This window comes from Microcaecilia unicolor, chromosome 2, assembly GCF_901765095.1.
Source record: "Microcaecilia unicolor chromosome 2, aMicUni1.1, whole genome shotgun sequence".
In the NCBI taxonomy this organism is placed as follows: Eukaryota; Metazoa; Chordata; class Amphibia; order Gymnophiona; family Siphonopidae; genus Microcaecilia; species Microcaecilia unicolor.
Genome location: NC_044032.1, coordinates 123,795,853 through 123,813,392, shown reverse-complemented (window position 1 = coordinate 123,813,392; position 17,540 = coordinate 123,795,853). Strand labels below are relative to the sequence as shown.

Genomic DNA, 17,540 nt, shown 5'->3' with positions numbered 1-17,540 from the left:
GCTGTCCTTCCCAAGCAGTGGGCTCCCCAGCCCGTCAAAGAGGCGTCCGTCGTGACGACAACCCACCCCGGGGTCAAAAGAGGCATTCCTGCGGACAGCTTGTCTGGCCTCAGCCACCAGCTCAGCGCCTTGCGCACCACTGGATCCAAGGGAAGGCGCACAGCGTAATTTTCCGACACTGGAGTCCATCGCTGCAGCAGAGAGTGCTGTAGAGGTCTCATATGGGCCCTGGCCCAGGGCACTACTTCCATCGTGGCCGTCATAGAGCCCAACAGCTGCACATAGTCCCAAGCCCGAAGAGGAGAGGCTACTAGGAACTGGTCCACCTGAGCCTGAAGCTTGACAATCCGATTGTCTGGCAGGAACACTCTGCCCACTTGGGTGTCGAAACGAACTCCCAGATACTCCAGGGACTGAGTCGGGCGCAGCTGGCTTTTTCTCCCAGTTGATGATCCACCCCAGGGAGCTCAAAAGAGCAATCACCCGGTCTGAAGCTCTGCCGCACTCTGCATAAGAGGAGGCTCGGATCAACCAGTCGTCCAGATAAGGATGGACTTGTACTCCTTCCTTGCGTAGGAAGGCCGCGATGACCACCATTACTTTGGAGAAGGTCCGCGGAGCAGTAGCCAACCCGAACGGGAGGTCTCTGAACTGGAAGTGTCGGCCCAGGACTGCAAAACGCAGAAAGCCGTTGATGAAGAGGCCAGATGGGAATATGCAAGTAAGCTTCCTTGATGTCCAACGATGCCAGGAACTCCCCTGCCTTCACTGCCGCTATAACAGAGCGGAGAGTCTCCATTCGGAAGTGTCGAATTTTCAAGGCCCGATTGACCCCTTTGAAGTCGAGGATAGGCCGCACAGAACCTCCTTTCTTTGGTACCACAAAGTAAATGGAGTAATGTCCCTTGCCAAGCTGATCTTCTGGCACTGGAACGACCGCACCCAGGCGGATCAGATTGTCCAAAGTCTGCTGCACTGCCACAGCTTTGACCGGAGACTTGCAGGGAGAGTGCACAAACCCGTCTCATAAGGGTCGGCAGAACTCTAGCTTGTAGCCGTCTCTGATGACTTCCAGCACCCAAGCGTCTGAAGTTACCCTGGTCCACTCGCCCAGAAACGAGGATAGGCGTCCTCCAATCTGCTCTGAGCCATGGACCAGGGCCCCGTCATTGGCTACGAGACCCTGGGGGAGGACCGGAGGACGCACCTCCGGGACGGCGGTCTCTGCGAAAGGAATGCTGCTTGGGGGAGAAGTTCCTTTTGAAGGAAGAGGGGGCAGAGGAGCCCGACTTGCCCAGGCGATACCGACGGGCTTCCTGAAACCGTCCTTTGGAGGAACCGGGGCGGACACCACTGGCCCGAGCCTGGCCTCCGGTAACCTCTTGCCCTTAGATGTGCCGAGATCGGTCACAAATCTTGTCCAGCTCGACCCCAAAGAGCAGCTTGCCTTTAAAAGGCAACTTAGCCAGGCGAGACTTAGAGGCGTGGTCAGCAGACCAATGCTTCAGCCAAAGCCAGCGCTGTGCAGAGACTGTCTGAGCCATACCTTTAGCTGAGGCTCTGAAGACATCATACAGCAAGTCTGCCAAGTAGGCCAAGCCCGATTCCAGGGCCGGCCAATCAGCCCTCAAGGAAGGATCCGAGGGGGAAGCCCGCTGCACCATCGTCAGGCACGCCCTGGCCACATAGGAGCCGCAAACTGAGGCCTGCAAACTTAAAGCAGTCGCCTCGAAGGACGACTTTAAAGCTGCCTCCAATCTTCTGTCTTGGGCGTCCTTTAGGGCCGTGCCACCTTCCACCAGCAACGCCGTTTTCTTAGTCACCGCAGTGATTAAAGAATCCAGGGTAGGCCAAAGAAAGGCCTCCCGTCACCTTCAGGCAGAGGATAGAGGTGGGACATAGCCCTAGCCACTTTAAGGCTCACTTCTGGGAAATCCCATTGAGCCGAAATCAAGGTGTGCATGGCATCATGCACGTGGAAGGTTCTAGGCGGGCGCTTCGTCCCCAGCATGATGGCAGAGCCAGCAGAGGCTGAGGGAGAGACGTCCTCCGGAGAGGAAATCTTCAAAATGCTCATGGCCTGCACTAACAGGTTGGGCAAATCCTCTGAGCGAAAGATCCGCGCTGCAGAGGGGTCATCGTTTCCTCCAAGGAATCCCCCAAGGACCGTTGGGAGAACTCAGATACGCTGCCCTCATCTACATCAGAGGAGACCGAGTCCTCTAGGGCCTGGAAATCCACCCGAGGGCGTTTGCTTCCGGAGGCCTCAACCCCTTTATCAGACAGGGGAGCAGGGCAGCGTTTTGCATAAGAAAGGCCTGATGCAGCAGCAAAATGAACTCAGGGGAGAAACCCCCCAAACTGTGCACTTCTGCAGCCTGGGCCACAGCCCTAGACGCACCCTCAAACCGGCCGCTCGCAAGAGCGGGGGAGAAGCATGTTGTGCATCCAAAATGGCGTCCGGCGCGAAACTCCGAGAAGGAGCCGCGCGGTAAGAACGGCGCTTAACTTTTACCGCTTTTTTGCCGTTGCCCGATCAAGGGCGACCATAGCATGGAACGTCTCCCACCTTGAGGGCGGCCAAGAAGAAGCCATCCGAGCAGAGTGGCTGGCCAAAATGGAGGGGGCGAGCAGCGGGGGGATGGGCGCTTATGGCGGGAAAAACCACCGCACCGGAGGACGAACCGGGACACTGACCGGACTCCAAACTGACGCCCCAAAAAGGCGATTTACAGGCTTTGACCTCCCCCACCCCGCTAAGAACGCGGCACGCAGTCCCAGGGAGCGATTCGTCGCGCCCCTCCGCCCTCCCGACGCCATTAGCCACGTGTGAGACCGATGGGGAACCCCTGCCCGCTACAAAAGGTAAAATTACCTGCTTCTCACTCCAACGAACTGGTGTCCCAGTGGAGCAGCTGCAATAAAACGCTGATATAAACGTTGAAATAAACGCCCTTAAGGGATGTTCAAAAAAAACATTTTTTTTTTAAACGAGCCAGCGGAGGGGGGAGAAAAGGAGGGACCTGGCACCAGGTTTGCACTTGCTCAAGAAGAGCCCTCAACCCCTAAGAATTAGGCTTGGAGACCTAGCCAGAGCGTGCTGCTGTGTGTGACCACCACCTGCTGAGATAGAGAACATACTGAGGAGTTTCCGGCAGCACATGACCACATATAGGGAGGCCAAAAGGATTGCTCTCTATCTCCACCTGCTGGTAGATGGACACAACCCACCAGTCTATGGATTGATCAGCATGATGATATGGAAGTCTTAAAGATGGCACAACAAGTACACAAGCACTTGCTGACTGCAGTGATCTTGATAGCAATAACATAACATTGCAATACACTACACAGACAAAAAGAATCCTGACGTAATCCCAAATGAACTAGCAGCAACAATTTAAAATTTGATTCTTCGTACCACAGGAAGCCAGTGCAACTGCCACAGTAAAGGAGTTACATGTTCAAAATTTGAAAGTCCATACAAAAGCAAACAGCAGAATTCTGTACTGTCTGCATGATTGTATACACAAAACAGGCAAGTCCAAATATACAATGGTACAATAATCCAAAGTACTAAACTCACTGCTTGTACCTTTTGGAAATCACCCCAAGATAACGTAAGTCACAACTTACTCAAAATAGTAATTTAAAGAATTTTAATCACTGCCTGAATCTGGTGTCTAAAGAACAAAGGTGAGTCCAATAGGACTACTAGATTCCAGACCACGAGAAACAGCAATAGAAGTTCCAGCCAGAGAAATAATGGGGGTAATTGGAGTAGAATCAGAGGAAAACTAACACCTCTGTTTACTCACATTCAACCACAAGAGGTTATCTGTCATTCACTCCAATATCCCCTCAAACACCTCCTGTAACCTTGCTATGGTAGCAAATCATTGTTACTCTTATTGGAACAAAAAATTGGAATATCTCTGTAGACTCGATAGGCCACACCAAATGGCTTCAGCAATTTACATAAGGGACACAAAAGTATAGTCGAGAGTGCAAGAGCCCTGGGGAAATTGGGAAGGAGGGTGTTGAGCCAACCCATGATGGGGTGAAGGCATATATTTGAAGTTTTGTCTAGGGTGTCAAATACCCTTGGGTCAACCTTGCAGGAGTTTGTCTTTTCACTGATGCTGCTCTGCTTATCAATGACCAGCTCTGGCCACCAGCATCATAAGCTTGTTAAAATCAGAGAACAAGGAATTGGGATGTAGCTGCTCTCCAATATTAACAAGCATTGGGTGTTGGTAGCCACAGCCAGCCAAGGATAGCAAAGCTGCAGTAGTGGAGAGACAAGCTCCCATCACTCTGCAGGGGACTTAAAAGTGCTGGTACTAGGAATGGGAAATGGGAGCTGTGGGATGACAAGGTGGGAGGAGGAGGAGGCAGCTGGGGCTTGGAGATGAGTGATGTATAGGCTAAAGCTGGGAACAGGCAGCTGAGGGGCTGATTTGAGTCTGGGGATGGCAAAAGGAGGCTTATTTTGGCAGGTCTAGGGTATCAGAAGGGTCTGATTTTTGGGCTGGGAAAAGGGTCTGATGTTGGGGTTAGGGAGAAGGGGGCTCAAAGATAACAGAGGACTAGGGATAGGTGTTAAAGAAGTAATCTAATGCTGGGATTGGGAGAAGAACAGATGAGAGATGTGGCTGGGGATTGGAGGAGGGGCCTCAGAGATAACAGAGGACTAGGGATAGGGATTAAAGAAGTGATCTAATGCTGGGACTGGGAAAAGGGACAGATGAGAGATGTGGGCTGGGAATGGGAGGAGAGGCCTGGGAGCTGATTCAGGAGCTGTGGTGAGAGAAGGGCATGTACTGGAGGGATAGTTACAGAGGAGTTCAAATGTGAAAAAAAATACGCATCTCTCTGACTTGAACACAGACTGTGTACCTACATGCAGTTGTGTTGCACTGACTGGCTGACGGTCACTTTCAGGGTGCTTTGATCTTCTGTTGAAGAATGAAGTGAGCAGTCTCCTGTACCTGATGAAGGCTTTACAATTTCAGAAGCTCCTGTTCTTAGGAAAACATAAAACACATATCAGAAATCACAGTCAGTAGCAACTTACTTCAAACTTTTTCTTTTGTCTTCACAATGTATTGTAGAAATAGAATACATTACTACTAAAGAGCAGCAAGCATGATTATAATATATTTTAATTTCCTTTTTTTTTTTTTTTTGAAAATGTAAGTAGTAGATTAACAGTAATTGAAACTGGAATCCTTGATTTATTTCTCAAAGAAGAAACACCATAGGTGACTGCAGTGCATGGGGCCAAGAAAGTGTGTGGCCATGTTGCTCCACGCTACGGTTCGAGTGCAGCTTTTACACAAACAGGTCCCCAATGGTCGCTTCCTTCTACTTCATCTTTTGTTGGATCAGGAAGAGGTGACTGTGGCACCAAGATGAGTTTTTTTTTTTTTTTTTTTTGTTAAGCTTCTCTCTGTGCTGCAGGTTTTTGTCAAGGGCAGGATTATTTTGGGAATAGACCATAAGATGTTTCATGCCCTGGTGCAGATGGTTGAGAGTTTAGGACTGTTTGATGCCTAGCGACTTGGCCATACTTTTTATTCCCATACCCATGGTACATATTCTAGCTTAGATTATATTTTTTGAACAGGAATTTGCCAGATGTGGGGATGTCTCTCTGCTATTGGTCATACTACTATCTCAGACCATACACTGGTATGGGTTACTGTACCAACCCTTTGTGAGGAAATGAAAGATAATTTATTATTGCAAGATGTAGAGATTTGTAAGGGCTATTCAAATGCCTTGCTGGAATATTTGGATATTAATATCAATTCTGGCCCATCTCTTGGTATCATCTGGGATTCACTTAATGCGGTGACTAGGGGATATGTTTTTGCATAAAAGCTAGCCACCATTCTAGAGCCCAGCAAACTTGTTTGGCTCAATGTCTATCCCAGCTTAAGCTTCTGGAGGGGCGGCACAAGGCCTCTGGGTCTGTGTCGGTTCTTCAGGAGCTCTAGGCTGATAAATTGTGACTTTCAACCATTTATGAACAGTCAATAATTATATAAAGCAAGCCCATTATGAATGTACTAATAAACCTGGTAGACTTTGGCTATTAAGTTGTGGAGGGTCCGAGCTGATAGACACATTTTAAGAGTGAAAGAGAAAACCTAGGTGTAACTTTGGATGAACTCTCACATCGAAATCACATATCAAATCGTGACTAGTAAGTATTTTATGTAATTAGAAAACTGCAAAGGATCAGATCTAGTCTTAACTTCACTGCCTTTAGAATTATCACTCAAACTTTACTTCTATCTCACACTAATATCATCTTAGGACTGATTAAAAGCTGCAGACACTGCGTACGACTGGTATCGCTATAGAAATGATTGTAGTAGTAGAATACACATTTTGCCTGATATATTCATCATCTAGGTTTGAATCAGCTTCTCTTCTGCTGTTGAACCTGCATTGGCTTCCGGTTAATGCTCACATTGTTTTTAAACTATGTACCATAACCTTTCTTATCATCCATGGGTTTTCTCCAGGTTAGCCTTGTAAATCTCACAGAATAGGGCTCTTTCAGATAGGCTTCCTTATTATTGCAACATCCAAATCCAAAACAGTTAGTCTATAAGAAAGTATTCAATGATTTGTTTTCATTGCAATCCACCCATTGGTGAAATTCTTTACCACTGAGTATCAGGAAGCTTATAATTATTTTAGAAAGGCTCTCAAAACTTATTTTTAACAAATCATTTCAATAATATATTGTAAATATATAATTATTAGATTCAATTATAGTTTTCCTGGTAATGTCCACGCTTCTTTGACTTGTAAGCCACATAGAATTCTTATGGATAGTAAGAGGTAGAAGTACGTACTACATTGTATTACATATATTATATTATGGGACATTCCTGACTAAATCCATTTAGTTTCAGGACCACTTCCAGCACTTTTAACAAGCCACTGTACTCTTGTGATGCCATATTCATCCTGAGGCTATTAATACTTAGCAGCAGTGGCTGGGCTGGGCCTTCATTAAGCCCTACTCAAAAAGCTACCGTGAAGGCAAAAATTACTGTGCAAGATGTTTTGCAGGTCGTTAAGGAACTTCCATCTGTGAAGCACCCAGGCCTTGAATGGCCATTCCAATGAATTCTATAAGGACTTTGCTGATAATTTAACCCCTTGTTAGAATTGATACTCAATTCTGTTCAAGAGGGAGCGCCTTTGCGCCAAGAAGGCATTTGACAGGGTACATTGGCTATCTTGGGATAAGGTGCCGGATAAGTCTGGCATTGGGCCTTTCTTATCATCTATGGATCCAGGAACTTTATAGTTCGCCTAAAGCTTGTGTCCCATATTAATGTAGGAAACTCTGAATGTTCCCTCTCACAGAGGGGTACTTGCCAAGGATGTCCCTTTTCCCTCTTATTTGCAATGGTCATGGAGCCATTTACTGCAGCAGTGCAAGCTAACCCAAATATGAGTTGGGGTGGAGGTGGGGGGGGGGGGGGGGGGGGCAGGGAATTAAAAATAGCACTGTTTGTGGACAAAGTTCTTTTATCCCTTACTTGTCCACCGATTTCTTTACTAATCTTTGAAGGCCGTCTCTTGTTATAAGTGAATATGACCAAGATAATGGGTCTGGCTTTTGGCCTTGCTCAGCCAACTTTAGCTGCTTTAAAAAAAGATTTTCTCCTCAAGGAGTTATTCTCAGCCAATTACCCAGCTTTACTGCGGAAGCTGATCCGAGATTTAGAGCATTGGGGACTTATGGTACTTTCTTTTTTTTGGTAGAACTGATACTTAAAATGAATATTGTCCCTTGTTTGATGTATATGTTTCAGGTGCTCCGACTCCAACTCCCGAGATATTTTCTGTCCAGTCTTCAGGATCGCCCAATTTGTTTGGCATAAGCAGCGTCAGACTAAATCCTTTTTATATAAGGACAGGAACAAATGGGGGCTAGGTGTACCAAAGTTTTTCTAGTATTATCGTGCAGCGATAGACTGATTCCAGGACCATCCCTCTAATTTGTGGGCACATATTGAACTATGGTGGTGCCCCAGCTGTTGAAACATCTTATTCGGCTCCCTCAAGTTCTGGCAACTGTTGGCTGATTTTTGACCTTCTATTTCCCGCTACATTTTACTATTGTGATTCCTTTTTTGCTAAGCATGAATCTCCCTCTGTCCCATCACAACCCTATTCTTCGCAATCCACTGTTTCCTCCTCCGGGAGTAGGGGAAGCTACCCCTTCCCATTGGCTTCTTGGGCTTAGCTACCTAGGGGCAATTTTTGATGATGAGGGTTTCCTTTTCCTCTCTCTCCAATCCCTATCAGCTCCCTCCCTCAGATGTCTATGCCTATACTCAGTTAAAACACTTTTTTTTAAATCTGGCCCTACTACCAGACAGCATATTTTGTAGAGAAGACTCCTATTTGGAGGATCTGTGTGAAGATTCTAGGGGCAACCAAGGGTCTTATCACATAAACCTTATACTTTTCATAGGGGTTAATAGAGTTAATTGGGAATGGGAATTGGACACTACTATTGTGGATGATGACTAGAAAGCATTGTTGAAGACTTCTATAGCTGTCTCTATTAAAGAAAACCCCATCGAGATCACGTGATGCCATGGTAGTGAGCGGCGGTAAGAGGAGAGCACTCCCGGGCCCCATCCCGCAACTGGCTATAAAAAGAGGGTTTGTTGCTGACCATACCCCAATAAACAGTGAATTTAGGATCCTAAAGTAACGGGGCTATCAATCGACCTGTTCGAGGGCGATGGTGTCGCGTGTGCAGAGAAAAGAGAAGGAGAAACCGCACCAGAGCGAGAACAAGATGGCAGAAGATGGCGACTCCGGACAAGGCACAGTAGGATCCGTGTGGGTCGCGGAGATCGTCAACAAAGTGAAAAATGCGATCGATGCTTCGTTGGACAGGCGATTTCAAGGGGTCACTGACAAACTTGACATAATGGATGGCAGGCTGGAAGCACTGAGTGGAGAATTTGCAACATGCTGTTAGCGAGTGTCCGGATCTAGAAGATAAGGTCCTACAGCTGACTACTGGACATGAAGAATTACAAAAGAAGGTGCAAACCTTAGAAGACCAGTTGGATGATGCAGAGAATAGATCCAGAAGGGGAAACTTACGCTTGGTGGGTTTGTCTAAAAAGGTTGCTGAACCGGAGCTTCGGAGCTTTCTGGAAACATGGTTAAGTGAGAGCCTACAATTACAACCAGAGGCGGGAGTACTGAGAATAGAGAGGGCGCATCAATTAGGCCCGCAGAGGAGCACTGAGGCGCGCCCGCGAGTGCTCATCTTTAAATTGCTGAATTTTGTCCATAAAACTGAAATATTAAGAGTAAAGGACCACTAATGTTTGAGAATCAGCGGGTGTTATGTTTTCAGGACTTCTCTTCCAGGGTATCACTGTTGCGAAAGGCTTACGCTCCAATCTGTGGAGAGTTACATCGGAGACAAATTCAGTTTGCCTTGCTTTATCCTACCCGTCTAAAAGTATTTCTGGAAGGGAAGCCGCAAATGTTTGACTCGGCGGATAGGGCCAAAGTTTTTCTCCAGACATTGCCCTCCCAATGATTTGAACATGCAGTACGCAACGGATGGGATTGGGAGCAGAGTTAAACGGAAGAAGTGGCAGCGGGGCCTTGCAGATCATTGCGACAGCCATTTAAACATATGGTTGCTGGAAGGTGGATATCATTGAATATTTCACAGAACTATGGCGAAGCGGCTTTCGTGCAGACCCACTAGTCTCAAAATCTCTGGTAGGTGGGAACCTGGTTTACGTTACAAAAAAAGATAAGAAAAAAAAATTTATTTTTTTTTTTTGGAGTTGGACTATTGTTTGGTGGACATTTATTCGAACTGTGTGTTACATTGGTTGAAATGCAGCTGGATGAGATCGCAGCTGGTTTAGGCGGGTTGGAATATATAGATCTCAATGGATGGTGTAAAGATTTGCAGAGGACTAGTATCTTCACAGTCTCCTTCTATCTGGACCCGATCGAGTGATGAAAGTTCAGCGAAGTTCAGCGGGCAGTGAAGTGTCCATGGGATGGTTTGCTACGTGATAGACACTTTTGGAAGTGCATTGGAGTAGTTCCGGTGCAGTAGATAGCACCAGTGATGGTAAAGGGACGAGACTGTTCAAATATTGAATCATGGAATAAAACTCAGTTAAAATAATATGGGATAGGATGATGAGGGGAGGGGTGTGGATGTGATGAATTAGAATGAGTGTTAGAATATGATGGATGAATGAAGAAAAAAAGGGGCTTCTCCATAAAAATGAAATAATTTGTTCAATTATTAAACTCTAAAGAACAAAGATGGACCTTTCAGCTCAAATCTTTGTATCCTGACGGTCTTAATTCTGAAATAGACTGGTGGTCGTTGGTTTAATCTGATTGGCTGGAGGTTTTGACTGGTTATCCAATCCTGGAGTCTCTTTTGTGATCAGCTGTAGCTTATTTAAATGGGAGGCTCGTGCTGAAACGCCGCAGCCATCTTTTTATGCAGGAGCATATTGAAAGTTATAATGGTAAAAGAATATAACTCTTTATAGATTTTTAAGTTGTAAGAAATCTTTTTGGATGTCAGCACAATCTTCACTAACTTTTTTGCATTGCAGAGAGCCTCTTCCTTGATAAAGCATTATGCGAAACTTGGCCATGTCGGCGGGGGTTCCCTGAAGTCTTTATGTTGCTGCCATTAAAGATACGTTGGAATTTAAAAAAATGTTTTTGAACAAAAGTAAACAAATACAAAAATAAAAGTGGGATTCTATGAGGATTTGCACCGCGCCATTTCGTTTATAACGATAGAACAAGATTGTTCATATGGTTGCGAGATGCATATAGATCTGATAATCCCTATAAGTGCGTATATAAGATTATGAGAAATATCTTGCTATATTGATTTGAATATATTTTGAATAGATCTTGAAATTTCCTCCTGAATATGTTAATGTTTGGGACATGATTTTGGATATTGATTTATAGTCCCCACATTTCTCCTATTTTGGTGGTTTAAAAATAGAGTATCTTTGTACATCCACCGAGCTTTAGCTACAGCAATTAAAATGACTACAACAGAGATGGAGATGTTTGGATACTCAGACGATCAAATGTCTAAATTAATTCAACGTGCTAACATTCTAGGTAATGATTCAACTGAAATTGAAATTGACAAGAGAATCTATTCGTCAATTAAAAATAAAAAAATTTAAACGGGATGAAAGACTATGCTTCTAATCAAATCTACTTCTGGATGAATAAGGATCGCCTTCCCAGAACAACAGCAGAAACTGTATTTATGGCAATACGAGCAATAGTGACTCCAGTGGGGAAGATAGAAGATCTTTTCAATCTGGAAGAAACCAGGCACCTTCTGACAATCACCGCCCTTTTTTCAGAGGTCGCTGGGGTCGGCAAATACGATTTCAAACCCAAATGAATCAAGGAGATCCGTCGGGCCCAGGCAGATACTATCAGACTCGGGCTCATACCAATCAAACTCAGCAATAATAAATGTTTCCTCTTACGTGATCTCCTTAGCTCAAGAACAGCTATTAAATTTTGGACTTGGATTTGTTCCATCAACTAAATATGACCCTTTTTCTATGTGAGTCTCTTTATATAAGTTCTTTAGGAAGCTGCATTAAAAAAAAATTTTTTTGGTTAATCCACCGCTTCCTGATAATTCTTTAGTTCACCCTAAGTCTTCATGAATGCCGTTGGACAATTTGGATCCGTCAGTGATAGCATTTCAGAAATGCATTTTGAATGATTTGGAAAAATTGGAGAGTAGGTATAAATGGACTGCTTCTTCTTATAATCTTTCTAAAAATCAGTATGAAGCATTGATTCAATTACAAAATCAACGTGAAACCTTGATAGTACGGGCAGACAAAGGAGCAGTAGTTCTCTGGGACATTAATAAATACCTGCAAAAATGTTATCGGCAACTAAATGAGGAGTTGACCTATGAGAAATTAATGGTAGATCCTCTACCGGAACTTCAAAGGACAATTAAACCCTCATTGAAGAAGGCACTGCTGCTGGTATGCTGACTTTACGTGAAGCTCGTTTTCTGTACTTAGAATGTCCGAACACTCCTAGGATCTACTTCCTTCCAAAAGTGCATAAAAACATCTCCAGTCCACCTGGCCGTCCGATTGTGGCATTATGTAACACCATCTTAGAGCCACTGTCTATATTGTTGGACATTTTTTTGAAACCAGCCGCTCAGCAGGTTAAATCCTATTTGAAGGACACGACTGATTTTCTTTGTAGTCTTCAAGATGTTAGACTTACAGAAAGTTCCATTTTTGTTACAGTTGATGTAACTTCTCTGTATACTGTCATCCCGCAGGATGGGGCTTTAAGAATTATTCATGAAATACTGGATCAACGCTCTGCCCCTCATCGGATTTCTACTGAATTTCTTATGAAACTTGCTCATTTGGTTATTGGAAATAACTATTTCTTTTTTCAACAACAATTTTAAGTACAAAAAACTGGTATAGCGATGGGGGCAACGTTAGCTCCTTCTGTTGCAACGTTGTATTTAGCCAAATTTGAGGATCAGATGGTTTATACATTAGATGAATTCAGTAATATTTCATACTGGAAACGTTACTTGGATGACATATTCTTTATTTGGGAGGATTCTGAGACATCTCTTTTACAATTTATGAACAAATTGAACTCTCTACAGTATAACTTGAAATTTACATTTCATTATCATTATCAAAGTTTAGAATTTTTGGATGTGTGGGATCAGGCGACCCTCAGGGGGAGGAATGCTGGCTTCGGCCTAACCCCTGGTAAGCCTTTCCTCAGCTGAAAGGTGCCCAGCTCTACCACCGGCTGCCTTTCAGGTGCTGTGGAGGACTTGCAGCTCATCTGCATATCCTCACAGCCTTCTCCGGGGTGACACCCAGGTCCACTCCGATCCACTCAGGGCCTCCGCTCTAGGTGCCGCACGCATTATCATCTTTACATCTAATCTTCTTCCCAGTTGCTAAAGTACCTCAGTCATTTATGGCCCCTAATCACATTCTCTTCCTAGCCCTGTCCCTTCCTAATCTTTTCCCTCACCCCCTACCTCTCTCCGCTACAGGAACTCACTGCCCATCCATCGACTTCATCACCTCACCTTCTCTCCTACCCTCTTCCTCCCTCTTGGCTTTTAATCTCCGCCTCTTTCTTCCGTCCATTTTGCCTTCCCCATTCCACCTAAATACCTCTCGCCTTCGACGCCTTCGTGGCCACACCTCTCCTACTCTCCTCCGCTCTCTTTTACTCCTTCTCTTACTCTCAGCCGGTGACATCAATCCCAATCCTGGCCCCCCCTCACCAACTATTATCCCAACTCTACAGATCTCACCGCGACCTCTCTAACCTCATCTCTATTTCTCTACTCCCATCCTCTTCTCTGCCCTTCTCTTGCGCCCTATGGAATGCACACTCTATCTGTAACAAACTCACCTATATCCAGGACCTCTTTATCTCACGTCACCTCCATCTGCTCGCCATAACAGAAACCTGGCTCTGCCCTGATGACTCTGCTTCAGTCGCAGCCCTGTGCCATGGCAGTTATCTATTTTCACATACTCCTCGCCCTGCTGGCCTTGGGGGGCGGTGTTGGACTATTTCTCTCTCCCTCCTCCAGATTTCAACCCCTTCTTCCACCTCAATCTCACTGTTTTTCCTCCTTTGAAGTCCACTCTATCCGCCTTTTCTCTCCTCTGCCTCTTCGAATAGCGGTCATTTATCGTCCCCCTGATAAGTCCCTTTCATCCTTTCTCATTGACTTTGACGCCTGGCTTGCCTTCTTCCATGATCCTTCCTCCCCCTCTCTCATCCTTGGTGACTTTAATATTCCTGCTAATGATCCTTCCAACTCTTATATTTCCAAGTTACTCGCTTTAACGTCCTCCTTTAATCTCCAACTATGCTCCACCTCCCCCACTCATCAAAATGGTCACTTGTCTTGATCTCATCTTCTCCTCCAACTGTTCACCCTCTAGTTTCCTTGCCTCTGATCTTCCCTCCTCTGATCACCATCTTATAACTTTCACACTTAAATCTCCTCCCTCCCAGTCCCGTCCTATCTTATCTAATTTATCTAGGAATCTTCACGATATTAACCCTTCATCTCTATCCTCCCATGTTTCAAACCTCCTCTCTACTGTGGCACCATCCACGTCTGTCAACGAGGCTGTTTCTTCTTACAACAATACTCTATCCTCTGCCTTAGACACTCTTGCACCTTTGATGACCCGCCCTGTAAGGTGTACAAAACCCCAACCTTGGCTGACTTCTAATATCCGCTACCTACGTTCCTGTACCCGCTCCGCCGAACGCCTCTGGCGGAAATCTCAGGCCCTTGCTGATTTCTTACACTTTAAGTTCATGCTGACCTCCTTCCAATCTGCTCTTTTACGTGCCAAACAGGATTATTATATCCAACTGACCAACTCTCTTGGCTCTAATCCTCGACTTCTCTTCACCACATTGAACTCTCTCCTCAAGGTGCCCCCTCCCCCAACTCCCCCTTCATTATCTCCTCAGACCCTTGCTGAATTCTTTCACAACAAGGTTCAAAAGATAAACCTTGCTTTCTCTACCTCACCACCTCTCCCTCCACTAGTCCGTTCCCCTCTCTCTCCTTCCCCTCATTCCCTTTCCTCCTTTCCTGAAGTTACTATAGAAGAAACTACACTTCTCCTTTCTTCCTCAAAATGTACCACCTGTTCCTCTGATCCCATTCCCACCCACCTTCTTAATGCCATCTCTCCTGCTCTTATTCCTTTTATCTGTCACATTCTCAACCTCTCACTTTCCACTGCGACTGTCCCTGCTGCCTTTAAACATGCTGTGGTCACACCTCTCCTTAAGAAGCCTTCACTCGACCCTACTTGTCCCTCTAATTACCGACTCATCTCCCTCCTTCCTTTTCTCTCCAAATTACTTGAGCGTGCTGTTCACCGCCGCTGCCTTGATTTTCTCTCCTCACATGCTATTCTTGACCCACTACAATCTGGTTTTCGCCCTCTCCACTCAACCGAAACTGCGCTTACTAAAGTCTCCAATGACCTATTACTGGCTAAATCCAGAGGTCAATATTCCATCCTCATTCTTCTTGATCTTTCCGCTGCTTTTGACACTGTCGATCACAGCATACTTCTCGATACCCTGTCCTCACTTGGATTCCAGGGCTCTGTCCTTTCCTGGTTCTCTTCCTACCTCTCCCTCCGCACCTTTAGTGTTCACTCTGGTGGATCCTCTTCTACTTCTATCCCTCTGCCTGTCGGCGTACCTCAGGGTTCTGTTCTTGGTCCCCTCCTCTTTTCTATTTACACTTCTTCCCTTGGTTCATTAATCTCGTCCCATGGCTTTTCCTACCATCTCTATGCTGATGACTCCCAAATCTACCTTTCTACCCCTGATATCTCACCTTGCATCCAAACCAAAGTTTCAGCGTGCTTGTCTGACATTGCTGTCTGGATGTCTCAACGCCACCTGAAATTAAACATGACCAAAACCGAGCTTCTCATTTTCCCCCCCAAACCCACCTCCCCGCTCCCCCCGTTTTCTATTTCTGTTGATGGCTCTTTCATTCTCCCTGTCTCCTCAACTCGAAACCATGGGGTCATCTTTGACTCTTCTCTCTCCTTCTCTGCTCATATCCAGCAGATTGCCAAGACCTGTCGTTTCTTTCTTTACAACATCCGTAAAATCCGCCCCTTTCTTTCCGAGCACTCTACCAAAACCCTCATCCACACCCTTGTCACCTCTCGTTTAGACTACTGCAATCTGCTTCTTGCTGGCCTCCCACTTAGTCACCTCTCCCCTCTCCAGTCGGTTCAAAACTCTGCTGCCCGTCTCGTCTTCCGCCAGGGTCGCTTTACTCATACTACCCCTCTCCTCAAGACCCTTCACTGGCTCCCTATCCGTTTTCGCATCCTGTTCAAACTTCTTCTACTAACCTATAAATGTACTCACTCTGATGCTCCCCAGTATCTCTCCACACTCGTCCCTCCCTACACCCCTTCCTGTGCACTCCGCTCCATGGATAAATCCTTCTTATCTGTTCCCTTCTCCACTACTGCCAACTCCAGACTTCGCGCCTTCTGTCTCGCTGCACCCTACGCCTGGAATAAACTTCCTGAGCCCCTACGTCCTGCCCCATCCTTGGCCACCTTTAAATCTAGACTGAAAGCCCACCTCTTTAACATTGCTTTTGACTCGTAACCACTTGTAACCACTCGCCTCCACCTACCCTCCTCTCTTCCTTCCCGTTCACATTAATTGATTTGATTGCTTTATTTATTTTTTTGTCTATTAGATTGTAAGCTCTTTGAGCAGGGACTGTCTTTCTTCTATGTTTGTGCAGCACTGCGTACGCCTTGTAGCGCTATAGAAATGCTAAATAGTAGTAGTAGTAGTAGTTAAAACATCTAATAAGATACATACTACTGTGTTTCAAAATCCCACCTCTCGGAACACCTTGTTACATTTTTCTAGTTTCCACCCAAACCACCTTAAAATTAGTTTACCCATTAGTCAATTCTTAAGAATCAGAAGAATATGTTCTGAGATGGGTATGTTTGAGGATCAAGCAGGAAAGATGATGAAAAATTTTTTTGAAAGAGGTTATCCTAAACCGGTGGTTAAGAAGGCTTATTTATGAGCTAAATTTTCTAATAGAGATTTACTGCTACAATATCGCTCCAATGACCAAGAAGACAAACATACTGTGGTACTCCCTTATTCACCTTTAAGCTTGAAAATTATGGAGAGTATTCACCAGCACTGGCAAGTTTTACAGATTTATGAATGTTTTGTACATCAGCCTATTGGTGCTTATAAACGGAGTAAAACTCTGGGTGAATTATTATCATATAAAAGATTGGATTATGAGAGTACTAACTCTGCTATCTTGGGTCTCTCCAAATGTGGATCGTGCCAATGGTGTGACACCACTATTGAGGGAGCAGTCTGGAGATATTCTGATGAGTCACGACCTATATATGCTAGATCTAACACTAATTGTTTGTTTAACAATGTGGTGTATGTTATAATCTGTCCATGCCAGAAAATATATGTAGGGAGATCCAGTAGACCTATTAAGGTGCGTTTGAATGAACATAAATCTCGTATAAAAAATCAAGTGCTTTCGGCACCACTGGTACAACATTGGTTAGAGCATCATCATTCTCTTACAGACCTCAGATGGAGAATAATCGATCATATATGTGTGGGATGGGAGGGTGGTAACACTGTTCAATTATTAAACTCTAAAGAACAAAGATGGATCTTTCAGCTCAAATCTTTGTATCCTGACGGTCTTAATTCTGAAATAGACTGGTGGTCGTTGGTTTAATCTGATTGGCTGGAGGTTTTGACTGGTTATCCAATCCTGGAGTCTCTTTTGTGATCAGCTGTAGCTTATTTAAATGGGAGGCTCGCGCTGAAACGCCGCGGCCATCTTTTTTATGCAGGAG

General features: G+C 45.2%; 1 protein-coding gene across 1 annotated transcript in view; it reads right to left on the bottom strand.

The window, feature by feature from the left end:
- Positions 1 to 17,540, bottom strand: part of FAM169A (family with sequence similarity 169 member A) — a 288,635-nt gene that overhangs the window by 114,519 nt on the left and 156,576 nt on the right. The window contains exon 8 of the mRNA XM_030193277.1: positions 4,925 to 5,021. Coding sequence (XP_030049137.1) covers positions 4,925 to 5,021 — 97 coding nt within the window. The remainder of the gene's footprint in view (positions 1 to 4,924; positions 5,022 to 17,540) is intronic.